General features: G+C 35.6%; 1 protein-coding gene across 9 annotated transcripts in view; it reads left to right on the top strand.

Annotated features, from left to right (window-relative positions):
* LOC118258840 (neurabin-1-like) overlaps positions 1–12,505 on the top strand; it is a 122,727-nt gene that overhangs the window by 82,654 nt on the left and 27,568 nt on the right. For all 9 annotated transcript variants that reach the window (XM_035567935.2, XM_035567965.2, XM_035567944.2 and 6 more), the window contains 6 exons: positions 8,278–8,410; positions 8,909–9,029; positions 9,551–9,655; positions 9,869–9,989; positions 10,498–10,641; positions 12,222–12,275. In XM_035567935.2, the coding sequence (XP_035423828.1) occupies positions 8,278–8,410; positions 8,909–9,029; positions 9,551–9,655; positions 9,869–9,989; positions 10,498–10,641; positions 12,222–12,275 (678 nt within the window). The remainder of the gene's footprint in view (positions 1–8,277; positions 8,411–8,908; positions 9,030–9,550; positions 9,656–9,868; positions 9,990–10,497; positions 10,642–12,221; positions 12,276–12,505) is intronic.

The raw sequence follows: 12,505 nt of genomic DNA on the forward strand, positions 1-12,505 counted from the left end.
TGGTGAATATTCTGTAAGAATATTACTGTTATGAGTATTTTGGGGTTACAGAGTTGTGGAAATAGGACATACAAGGCAGATTTAATAATGAGAAGTAGTGTAAGGTACACTGCTAACAAACTGAAAAGGTTTAGGAATCTGTTCTTCAGTCACCCAAAATACCCCCAGAATGAACAAAGTCATTCCGCAGCACAAACCCCGTTTACCTGTAGTCTTGTTGCAGGCTGCACTTATTCTAATCCCACCTAAAGTTTGGGAGTACTGGGAGAAGAGGAACAAGATGGGATTGGAAACTGTCCAGGCTTTCTCAAGCACACTCTTTTTCTTCTACTGTTACATGAATTAAAAATATAATCTACAATAAAACAGTGTGTTTTTTTTATGCTGTCATCTTTAATAAAGCTTTTTTTTTTTTTTAAAACTTTGTACTGATCAGAATGATGTAAAAACTCTGCTGACTCCTGTAGTTCCTGAAGCAGAGAGCTGTAATTTCCCAGTGTGATGAAGGCACACCATTTCCTGGGGTACAGCACTGTTTTGGGTGTGGCAAAGTACAAGTTTTGTTACATGCGTTTGTTTTTATAGTTCTTCCATAGACAGGATGGCTTTATATGGCTTTCTTGTAGTTGATGCTGTCTCAGTGGTGACCCGGAGCATGGAAGGGGGAGTGCCACTACTGGAAGCTGCATAATGAGTGCAGCGAGGACTGCGAGAGAGCCCAAGGGGCATCAGTCCATTTTCCCCATGCATTTGTGCGCCTCCGTGTCACAACAAAGTGGAAGAGTGCAGTGTTGGTCTGCTGTAAATGTGCGTTAGTTCCCTGCTGTCTGGTTTTCTGCTGTAGGCAGGGTTTATCTTTGCTGAAATCCACCTAGAAGCAGTGGCTGTAACAGTCTTTTCCTGCATTCTTGGTTATGGCCATGACAGATCTAGTTCAAAGCATTAATAGTGCCAACTGTGATGGGAGTTCTCATGTGGACAAAGCTCAGGTTTTGGTAACTAGCGCTATTCAATTGCAGCTGCTCCTCTGAAAGCCACCAGAACCAACCTCTACCAGATTATCAATTACACAATGAAGAATGAACTCAGTAGCAACTGTTAGTGTACTTTTTTTTCCATGAAAATAACATTGTTATTACCATGATGCCTGACTTTTGGATTGGCAGAATAAACTGTCCATAATAGCAATGTGGCCAGTGAACTTTCTTCCTCTAGTTCTTTTTTTTTTTTTTAAGCACATCTTGGAAGGTAAAAAATCCAAAGTGGTAACAGAAAGTTACCCCACCACAGCTTAGACTGGTGTTGTGGTGAGAAGTGTCTCCAACTAACTTACCTGTCTAAATAAAGCTGAGAGAAGTATGGCTGCTGTTTAGCAGGAGTCTGATGTGGAAAATTCAAACCATTCGGAAGGTGTTTGTTTCTGGTCACTTGTAAGATTGGCAAGGCTTTTGAGTAAAAGAAAGACTGGAGCTCCCAAGGGATGCAGAATGAAGCTAATGCCGTTAGCACTGTGTCTGACCCATGCTGGAGGTCTGTGACTGTTGACATCTGTAGCAGGGCAATAAGGACAACTCAAACTGGTAATTTCAGGAAAGATGGAACATAATTATGTAAATACTACGTTATTTGGAGTTGCTCTGTGCCTGTGAAAGTAGGCATAGATGAGGCTTTTTAAAACAAAGGTTTCAGTTCCGTAGAAGCTGATGATAAATGCCTGGGAAGATTTCTTACATGCCATGTGTGACCTGACTGCTGCTGTTTGATCTCTGCAGGCCTTAAGGAGTGTTGTTTGTTTTTCCTGCAGTAGTGAAGAGAGTGATACTGTACAGTTATTAGCAGAACTTCACTGGCAGATTGGGTTTGTGTTATGGTACACGGGCTATTTTTAGTCTCTTGTTGCCACATAAGAAGCCAATAAGGAATGTAAAGCACACTCAGCTGTCCAAGGTATCTACAAGGGAGCTGAATTTGTCTTTGTCCTAAAGTTTTCTCAGTAAACTGTGTAAGCAATCAGCATTATGAACAGTGCCAATAATGTCAGGTAACTGTGCTGTTGTGCCTTTACATTTCACTATGCTTTTGTAATGTAGAGATTAAACTCACTTTCAGTTATTTGATCACCTTGAAAGGCTTTAATTAGCATAGATGTAATGACAGAGTGCTGTTTGACACTTGTAATTCTGAAACTTTCTGTCGGTAAAACAAATGCCTGTTTCCAAATTGACTTCTTGAGGTGTCTTTACCTCTGACTGTGTTAAACTTTGTCCACAAAACCTTCAATAGCCCTGCGACTAAGCTCTGTAATGATTTATAATCCTTAGAAATTGTATAGCTCAGGTAAACTGAAAAGGTAATGCAGCTACTATTCGCTTCTGTAGGTCTGTTTGATTTGCAGTGTTGCCCAGCTTATGTTGTATGGGAGTGTCTGTCCCCAGCTCTGTGAATAAATGAAGAATGCAGCTTAAGTGAAGATTAAGTGAACAACACGGCTTAAAATAAATCAAAAAATAAAATCAGCAACAAAAAGCTTCAAAAAGGCTTTATTTTGATACTTGTCACAGTTGAGAAAAAGTTTAAACTTTTTTCTTAACTAAAGAAACGTAGTTTCGTATCTTGTATGTTGTTCTAAGCAGCCAAGTATCAGCTGCTTTTGAGAGAATTTGCAAACCCTTCATAATGCCATTCATTCCGTGCAGTAATTAGGGCTGTTTTAGGTACAGCTGGGATACAAATAGTAGTAATCTTGTTCAGGCTGGCATACTGTTCAGTCTTTTTAGTACAGGACTACTCACTGTGGAAGTTCATGAAACGCTAAATTTAGATAAACTTGAATTAGATTTTGTGTATAACAGCATATCTATAAATGTGCTTTTAGGAGATACACTTTTTTTTCTAGGTTAATGTGTATTCTCCTGAACACAGCTTTAACAAAATGTTTCAGAGTAGTGCTTCAGTTTCATACATCCTCTGTCTTTTTTTCTGTAACTGTAACTTCTACACTCCTGGATTTTATGCACAGAAAGGGAATCAAAGTATACTAGCTGGTGGAAGACTCCCAGACCCTCGAGTGTCTTCAGTAAATAGAGAATGATTGATGACTGCATAAATGGTCAACTGTCAACCATTGGTGAAGCACTTCAGTAAAATACTTCTGTGGCAGTAAGAGACAAGTGTGTGACATAGATGTAGGCTGATTCAGGAAAATAGAAATTTGGTTTGAGAGTAGACAAACAGAATTGCTTTCCACGTGGAAGTCATCTTTTTGTTGTTGTTGTTTTGCCTGACACAAGTAGGGTAAGTTTGTTTCCATTGGGTTTTGTTTGAGATCTTTTGCAATGACAATTTGTTTTTAACTCACAGATTTTAGGTGTTTTGAAACTGTTTATCACTTGTATCAACAATCCAATATTTGTACCTTAACATTGTAACAGTCTTGTCCCTACAACTTTTCTTCATACTTTTATCTCAAACTTTATTATACTCTCCACGGTATTTTTCAATTAATTTCACCAAAAAAAAGTTTTTGAACATAGTTTGGTTGTATTTTGCCTGCATCTGAGATTATGGCAGTTCCTGCTGGCTGACTTAACAGTGTAGGACGCTAAAAATCATGGATATTAACTAGAGGAAGAAGGTGCATGTAGGCAGAAGAAACCCTGAGGAGGTGGTGACACAGGAGGAGTAACAGAGGAGGTGAGATTATTATGGAGAGTGCAGGCAGAGATAAGCAGATGTGTAGAAGACAAGTTCATTAGCTCAACAGTTAAGCTGCTGAAAGATTCAGCATCTTTTTGATGATGGCTGCTATTAGCACCTGCGGATACTCAACCTAGGCTGATATGAAAGCATGAACAGGCAATAGCTGAAACTTGTTCGTAGTTTACATTGTTGTTGAGTTGGAAAAAACGAATGATCCCTTTTGTATTCTATATACAACAGTGGATTATTTGGGCATTTCAAGTGCCTTTGGAAGAGAGGCCAGCGCCAGGGATGGGACAATACAGCAGAAACCTAAGAATGGAAAGTAAGAAAAAGATATGGAGGGTGATGTGAAAGTTATTGGTTTGATAAGCGTCTGTCAGTGGACTCTTGGGATTACTCATTAAGTTTGTCACGGTTTTTGACATGCTGGTGCTGTTCAGAAACCTTCAATATTTGTGTTTTTAAGTCATCCTCTCAGCAATTCAATACTATGTAACCAATTGTATAAAACGATTAGTAGGTTTTGCTTTTACTTTTAGTAAAAGCAGAGTTGATAGCAGGGAACAAAGTCATTCTGGCTAACCTTTTGGTTAAGAGACTTATTTTGTAAATACTGATCTATTGTTAGTTTTAATTGACATTCTGCTTTCGATATTGTTAGAATTCTGTTTGCTAAAAGAGTTTGAAATGTATGTTACTGTTGTCTCAGATAAATTGAGTCAGGTTTTGACTGTGAAATTGTACTGAGGATCAGGAGCAAGGTTGTCCTTATGCCTTTATGTAATCTAACCTGGTTCTTGTGCGTGTTTGCTGGTTTTTGATAAAGTTGAGCAGAGCTACACAATCAAGCCTGTAAGAATGCACAGCCTGCCAATCTGCCTCTTTGGTAACAGCAAATGCTACATCAAATGTAATGATGTATAATGTCCACCTGTTCAACATTTACCAACCATTCTGAATCAATTAGGAAGAAAAGTGTAAATACTGAGCAAGCAATAAAAAGAAAACAGTTGAACAGGGTATTTCTGCTTGCTGATTTAAAGCATCTGATTGCATGAATTGATTTAAATCAGATATAGTCACTTTTCACTTAAAATACAACAAGTTATGGTAATAAAAATACCGATTTTGTAGCTTTCAGAAACAAGAGAGAATAACATAGTGGTAATGTGATGTCTGCTTTAACTGAAGAGGGAGATTGTAAGAGTAAACTGTAGAGTGTACATTATACTTCAGTGCTACTGTTTCAAATGATTATTCATGTTTGCCTGAGTACTTAACATCTTGCCAGGCTTCGCAGAGGTGATCCATTTGAAACACTGAAACTGTTTATTATTAGGTAACTTTCTCTGAACCATAGCTTGAATCTAGAATGTATGGCTTTACTGAGTGTCAATAAGCTGGAATGTTCAAAGTAAGAATTTTATTTCAGAAGAAATATGAACCAAGTGGTGGAGCCATTGCTTGGCATGGTCTCTAGGTACAGGTATCAGTAACACTTCAGTGCCTCTCTCTCAGCTCTTAAGTGTTACTTTAACTGCTTTTGTACATGTTATGCTTTTCAGCAAGTATTACAATATCATAGTAGAATTTAAAAGCGATGTTGAAATCGCTTCCATTCTAATTAGTTGGGAAACCTTTTAGGCAGTTGTTGATTTCTTACTTTTTAATTGCCTTTGTAACATTTTCCTTTTGCTCATGCACAAAATCTACATACTAGAAACGAATACAGGAGTGACAGTCTTTGGGCTGCGTTTTATGACTCGATAACAGTTTTGTGCAAGCAAAACTTACCTGAAGGGTTTTGCTTCTAAAAATAATTACCATTCTGCTAAAACTAGCATAGTTTTTAAGAAGAGGTTTTTAAGTGCTGCTAAGACTTTGAGTTGAGTGAGGTTATCGTCGGTTTTCTGTGATAATACTCTTTTGTGTGGTAGAACCAAGGTGATACATTGGAGATTTTTAGTTCTGTATGATAACAGTAGCTGAATGGCAGTATCTTTTAGACAGAGATTAACTGAATTTTGCATTCCAAAAGTGATTCATTCTCCTAGTGTAATGAATGCAGTTTGTTCTGTCTCCAACTAAACATATTTGCTCTTCAAGGACTAAGTATATATTTGAAAATTTCCAGGTATTTATCTTAGCAGTTTAATTAAAATAGTTCTTAAACATTCAGCAGTCTGTGAGAACTTACTTCATAATAACTTCAAATTATTTTTATTCATTCTGAAGAAAAGAGGACTAGAGAGTAAAAAGAAATTATTTTTTTCATCATTTATTAGCTTGACTGGATCCAGAAGGCATTGATGTTAGATTAACTTTCTGGCTTGTAAAACTCACTTGTTTTCTACTGTGTTGAGACAGCAACTTGTGTTTACTAAAGCACCTCTTTTAAAAATATCACTTGAGTGCAATACCAGCTGGCCCTGCTTGAGCAGGGAGGTTGGGCAAGGTGACCTCCAGTCCCTTCTGTGAGCCCTCAAAAAACGCATCCTGCAGGTAGCTGACAGTAAGCAGGTGGTGGTGCTGCTGACTGAACTGGGTTAAATCCTCACAACAGTCTGGGGTGCTGGGTGTCATAAAAGAGTAGCTTACCCAAGCTGCAGTTATCTTTACTGCTTTAACTTGTAGTGTTGTAAAAGGTAAATGGGAACTGTTTGATTAACTTCTGTTAAAATATTTATGGGGTTTTATATAATTGCCATATTTTATTATTTAGTAATAATGGTTAATATCAGCTTGGTCAGGTAGCCTAATGTCAGAGTCCTCAGTGCTGCATGTTTTTGAAAGCTAACTTATTTTTTTTAGTCTCTGGAATTTCAATGCTATTTGAAGATTGATTAGAAGTTAACATGTTTATATAGTCCAACAGTACTAAGGAAGGTAAATACAAGCTCTCTACCCTTTCTTATGTAAAGGTACTTCTTTTCAGTATTTTTTTTTACATGATTAACATATTAGTGACCTGGAGTAAATATGACAGTTACCATCATCCTGCCTTTTAGAAGAGAGAATATTTAAAAGAAATACCATGTTTTTTGTCTTTTGTTTTTCCTCTTGCACACTAACAATTTTACTATCTCTGGTTAGCAATGCCTTCTAAATAGTAAGATTAGCATTTCTTTTGTTCTTAATGTGTTTGATTTAGTGACTAAACCCTGCCAGACACAGTGCAGGGATGAACTGTGTTTGGCTTTCTCATCAATCTCCTAAACTGTGCAACTTGTAATTTATGTTATTTATTATCCACTGTGTCTAATATTACTTTTGCTGCTTGGCAGGAAAAAAAAAACCTCACTGAACTGTTCTGTGTTTTTTACGTTAGTATCAGCAATGTTACTGTTTCTGTCTAATAAAAGATGAATACTATGTTATGATTCCACATGTGCACAACAAGAACTTCAGCCTTTTGCCCTTGACCATAGGTTTTGTAGTGTGCTCTTTCTTTTCTTTTTGTTGCTGCAGTGTTTGGCTTCTGGTTGTATATCATCAGTGTTGTTTTTCCTCTATTCTTTGTAAATTTATGTTCTTCCTCAAAATTATTTTTCCCGAGTCAGGTTTTTTATTAGTATTTTGAAACAGCTCTATTTTCTCTTAATTGTGGGATTGTGATTTTTAGAATGTTGCCTAGGTGTCCTTGCACACTTTCCATCTGTCATTTTAAGAGAAGAGTATGAATTCTTTCTTCTAATGATTTAGTCTTGATTTAAGAAAGGTTTTTCCTCAAGGAGCTAGTGCGTGTAAATGTTAATAGTCTTCATTTGCATATGCATGTTTGTGCTGCTATTACGTTATGTATAACAATTGTAAACATTGCTTGAACCTAATTTTAAATTCTATGATCCATTCCTGTCAGGTGATGAATTCTTATGAGCAATTAATTTTGCATCAAGATGGGCAAATTCCATGAGACTTCCAAGTATAAGGAGGGAATATGATTTTCTTTTCCCCTAATGTATGGATTTGAATATAATTAATTAACATGTTGATAAGTAAAATTAAGCATATTACATGTAGCTCATTCTTCCTTTCTAGATTTCTGTCTTAATACTCATTATTTGTGTTATCTTTTTTTTTTTTTTTAAAGAATTCAGAAATTCAGCTGGAGTGCTTACTAAAAATAGTAACATGTAACAAGGCATTTCCTTTTCCTGGGAAACCACAGGATTCCCTGCAAAATCAGAAAACTACATCTGGTTGAGGCACTGTAATTGGCAGATGGTGTGGGGGGAAGGGAGAAGAGAAGGATTTGGGAAAATGGCGTTCTAAAAAAGTCATGCTATATCAAAGGAGAGATGATGATTCCTTTGATTTCTGTAAAATACTCGGTGTATTTACAATATAAAAAGTGCTTAAGTAATTGTTTTGAAACTTCTAAAAAGTTACTTCTGTGCAAGCTGGGAACTGTCTTACAGCAGCAGTACTTACTAAATCAGTGACTGTCTTAGAAAATGGAATCTTTTAAAATACCACTTGAATTTCCTTAAACTAATTTAAGCAATTTTCTTTTGATTGTATCATGTTTGGAAGAGAGTGGGAGAGCTCTAAAATATTTTTTGTTACCTTTCTTAGGTTTTCAGTACTTACTCAAATGAAGATTATGATAGACGTAACGAAGAAGTTGACCCTGTAGCAGCCTCAGCTGAGTACGAACTTGAGAAAAGAGTGGAAAAAATGGAAGTGTTTCCTGTGGAAATCGAAAAAGGTGTGAACCAAACCTTGAATATTTGCCTGTAAAAGATACTATGGACACAAAATATAAAGCATTATTTTATAAACTGTACTTTTGCTGAATTTGGGTTTTGAATTTTTGAATGTATGTTGCAGCTTTCATTTGTGGCTAGTTCTGCTGAACATAGTGAACTTTAACTGGACAGGCCTCCACTAAGTGCAAATTGTAATACTTAATTGAAGTTACAAAGGATGCATTAATGAGTGGCAGATCTGCACCAGAATGTATGCAATTCATAAATACTTGAACTCTTTTCAGATACCATGAAACTTGAATCTAGTAGGCAGTCATAACTACAGAACAAAAAGACTTTCAGTAGTATCTAGATTTAAAAAAAAAATTGTTTGTTTTTAATATGTGAATTTTTGTATCCTTTGTGTGGAAGTACTTGGAATACTTAGAAACCCCTCACTTCTGGTAAGTGGTACATCTCATATTATGTGGCTAATGTTAGATTTTTGAATCCTTTAGGTGACAGCGGTCTGGGTATCAGTATTATTGGAATGGGAGTTGGTGCTGATCAGGGACTAGAAAAACTGGGCATTTTTGTAAAAACAATAACAGACGGTGGAGCTGCTCAGAGAGATGGACGGTGAGTTTTCCACTGAATTGATTATGCTTTCTGCAAATTTCTAAGTGATCCCAATCATTTTCATTTTATACGCTAAATACTGTGAATAAAACTACAAAAACTAAATTCAACTGAATACATATTACGTTTCTGCTTTATGTTAAATTTTTAAATTACTGTTATTTGACTTAACATAGAATATTGCTGGAAGATAAGCTTAAGTCTCCTTACAGCATATATGAGAAAAGCTTAGAATATGTCCATATGTAAAAGTGCCACAAAATCAGATTGACAACCCAGGATACCAGTCAGTGTGTGAATAGTATAAAATAGAAAGGCAAACACTGTACATAGTTTTTAATTGGTGATCTGCGTAGTAATCGAGAATTCAGAGATTGTTTTTTAAGCAGTGGATTCCTTGGGACTCAGACTTTCTCGTTGTAAGTACTAGGGACTTTTAAGTGATATTTATCATATAAAATAATTTGTCAAGCCCAAATATTTTTGTTGACTGATAGCTAAACATCTGTTTATTTTTACAGAATTCAAGTAAATGATCAGATTGTTGAGGTTGATGGCATAAGTCTAGTTGGAGTTACTCAGTTCTTTGCAGCTACTGTACTAAAAAACACCAAAGGCACAGTGAGGTATGTATGCTTTCTAACAGATAATACCTTCTTTCTAGTTGTAATTTTTCATTAATGAAGAATACAAAACTATGGTTTGAAAGTTCTACAAAAAAGTTGAACTATAATGTGAAAGTTTTACAAAAAAGTTGTTGAAGGCAGCAGTATGGCAAATTAATCTCTTACACGTATCTTAAGCTTTTTGCTGCAAGGTAACTAGTTTTTCTTCTATAGGTTTCTGATTGGCAGAGAAAAGCCAGGGACTCAGAGTGAAGTAGCCCGCCTCATTAGTGAGACTTTAGAGCAGGAGAGATGTCTGTATGAGCAGCACTATGTTCATGATGATACAGAGCAGGTAAGACATATGCATGTACATATTTTTAAGAGTATATGATTAGTGCTATGTGCAATAACTTCTGCAAATGGGATACATGTGTTTTTTTAATCAAATTGAAGCAAAAAGAATAAAACAGGCAAATTGATTAAAAGAGAAGATACAAACTTCATACATTAGTGTTATCAGTATATACATTGGTTTTATATGTTATATATACGTATAAGTATATGGTTACCAATATGTGCTGTTTCCAACGTATCAATAATCCAAAAGATATTTTTAAGCATGAGCTGTGACTGGTGTTGTCCATGGCCTACTTAGCTCTGTTTTGTGGAATTTTGATGAAAATGTTTGCAAGTCACCTTTAAAGCTTATCACTGATAGAAGAAACTAAAAAGGAATAGTAGCTAGTTGACAAGTTTTGCAGTTGTTGCGTTCCTTGGTTGTGTGCTTTCTATATTGTTGCTGCAACCATAATGCAAAGTATGTGTGCTACTGGATGTCATGATTTATTTTTTTTTTTTAGGATGATGACTATGATGACGATGACGATACATATGAATCACATTTACATGAAAAATCTGTAGAAGTTTTTGATCTTCCTGAAAATGAAGATATCAGTTTACCGCTGGATATGGATTCAGCACAGTCTCTTCTTAAATTTAAAGAGGTATATTAGTAGCAGTTTGTTAAATAGTCTTTGTCGTGCACTAGGGAGCATTTAAACATTGTATAATTTTGTGAAATCTTTGTGTCTCCTTCATTGTGGTTTTGTGTTTGTTTTCCCACTAAACACCAATAAGTATCTCTTGTAAATATCCCTTGAAATGTAGGTCTTCTGTAACTTTCTGATCCCAACTTCCCTATACATATTTATATTAAATGATCCTTTGATTTAAATTAAACAACAAAAACCTCTACCCAACCCCCTGCACTCCCCCCCCTCCCCCCCCCCAAAAAAAAAAACAACCACCCTCTTGTCACAGGAGTTAGATCCCAAGACCACCTCACTCCTTGTTGTGGTGTCTGAACATAGGATTAAGTAGATACGATGTTTTTCATAGTTTTTCTTTGACCCATTGGACTTTGCATTTTGGAGTCCCAACTTAACAAAATTGGAAAATCAGTTTCCCTTTTCCCTGTGTTTATATAGGAGCATATTTGTCCTATTCAGGGCTGTGGAGTTTAGTCTGGGATTTAACTGGTGCATTGTTTGGCATGTAGGGGCCTGTGGTTTTTTGGTAGGTTTAAGTCCCTGTCATTTTCACTCTGGAGGAGAAAAATATACTGCAAAGAAACTGTTTAGTCTCAGCTTGGAACTTTCAGATGCTATTCGTGCGTACTTATTTTTATAAACAATCAATATTTGCAGACCTCCTTAAGTTTGCTCTCTTGGTAATATTGATGATGATGTTGAGGAATTTGAAATTTCAGACTATCAATCACTAGAGAACATCTACATTTTCTTGGATGGATGGCATAGCAGTAGGGTATGGCATCTTTAAAAGTGTCATATTTACTTGGGATACAATTAGATTCCCAGCTAGAACCATTACCGCACTGTTACTAACATAATCTAAATAAAGGATATTAAGTCATGGATTCATTTATTTTAATGTTTGTTCAGTGCACTATGCCTTACCAAAAAAAAAAAAAAAATCCAGGGTTACAGATGGAAAGTAAAATACAAGAAATAACTGTTATTTGTCAAAAAAAAAGTGCTTTTGCACTTGTATCCATGCTGATTTCTTGAGATGTGTTAACAATAATCTTTATGTTTGGCTTAGATGTAGTCTTTATCCATCTATAATAATCCTGTGAAGATTTGTGTTGCGAAGTTCAAAGCTTGATTTTAAAACAAAGCCAATACATTTATTTGTAAGTGCTGATAAGTAACAAAATATTTAATACCTTTAGAGTTTTACTTGATTCTATGTATAAGTTGCCATCATAAGTGCATTTCTGCCATTTCATTTTCCTGGCACGTTGAAACATTTTAACCTCCTCACTTTTCTTAATGTATAGAAAACAACTATTTTTAACTCTTGGTGATCATGTAGTTTAACTCGTATTTATTTATTTAAAATAAAAGCTCATGATTGCTTCTCCTGTAATTGACAAATAATTAAGTTGAGTTCATGCTACTATGAACATGGTTTGAGGAAGAAGGAGATCAGACAAATACTAAAAATTAGCATTATGAGTGCAGTTCTGCGTGTACTCTTATGAATTTCTTTTTGTTTATTTCAGCTACAACTAAAACATGCAGTAACAGTAGCTGAAGTGAACCAATTGAAGGAGAAGGTAAGTTTTCAAATAATTTATTATTTAATTATTGATATTCTTATTTATTTTTCATTATTGTTACTATTTCTAACTGCTAATTTTACCAGGAGTAAGCTGAATGCAGAAGACAGCAATCTGTTTTAGGCCTTAGGCTTAAGTACACTGTGTTAAGTGAGACAAGCATTTCTGAGCTGAAGAGCTGTACTTAAATGAGGGGAAGAGAGAAAAAAAAGTGCCATTATAAAGTG

Source organism: Cygnus atratus, chromosome 6, assembly GCF_013377495.2.
Source record: "Cygnus atratus isolate AKBS03 ecotype Queensland, Australia chromosome 6, CAtr_DNAZoo_HiC_assembly, whole genome shotgun sequence".
NCBI lineage: Eukaryota > Metazoa > Chordata > Aves > Anseriformes > Anatidae > Cygnus > Cygnus atratus.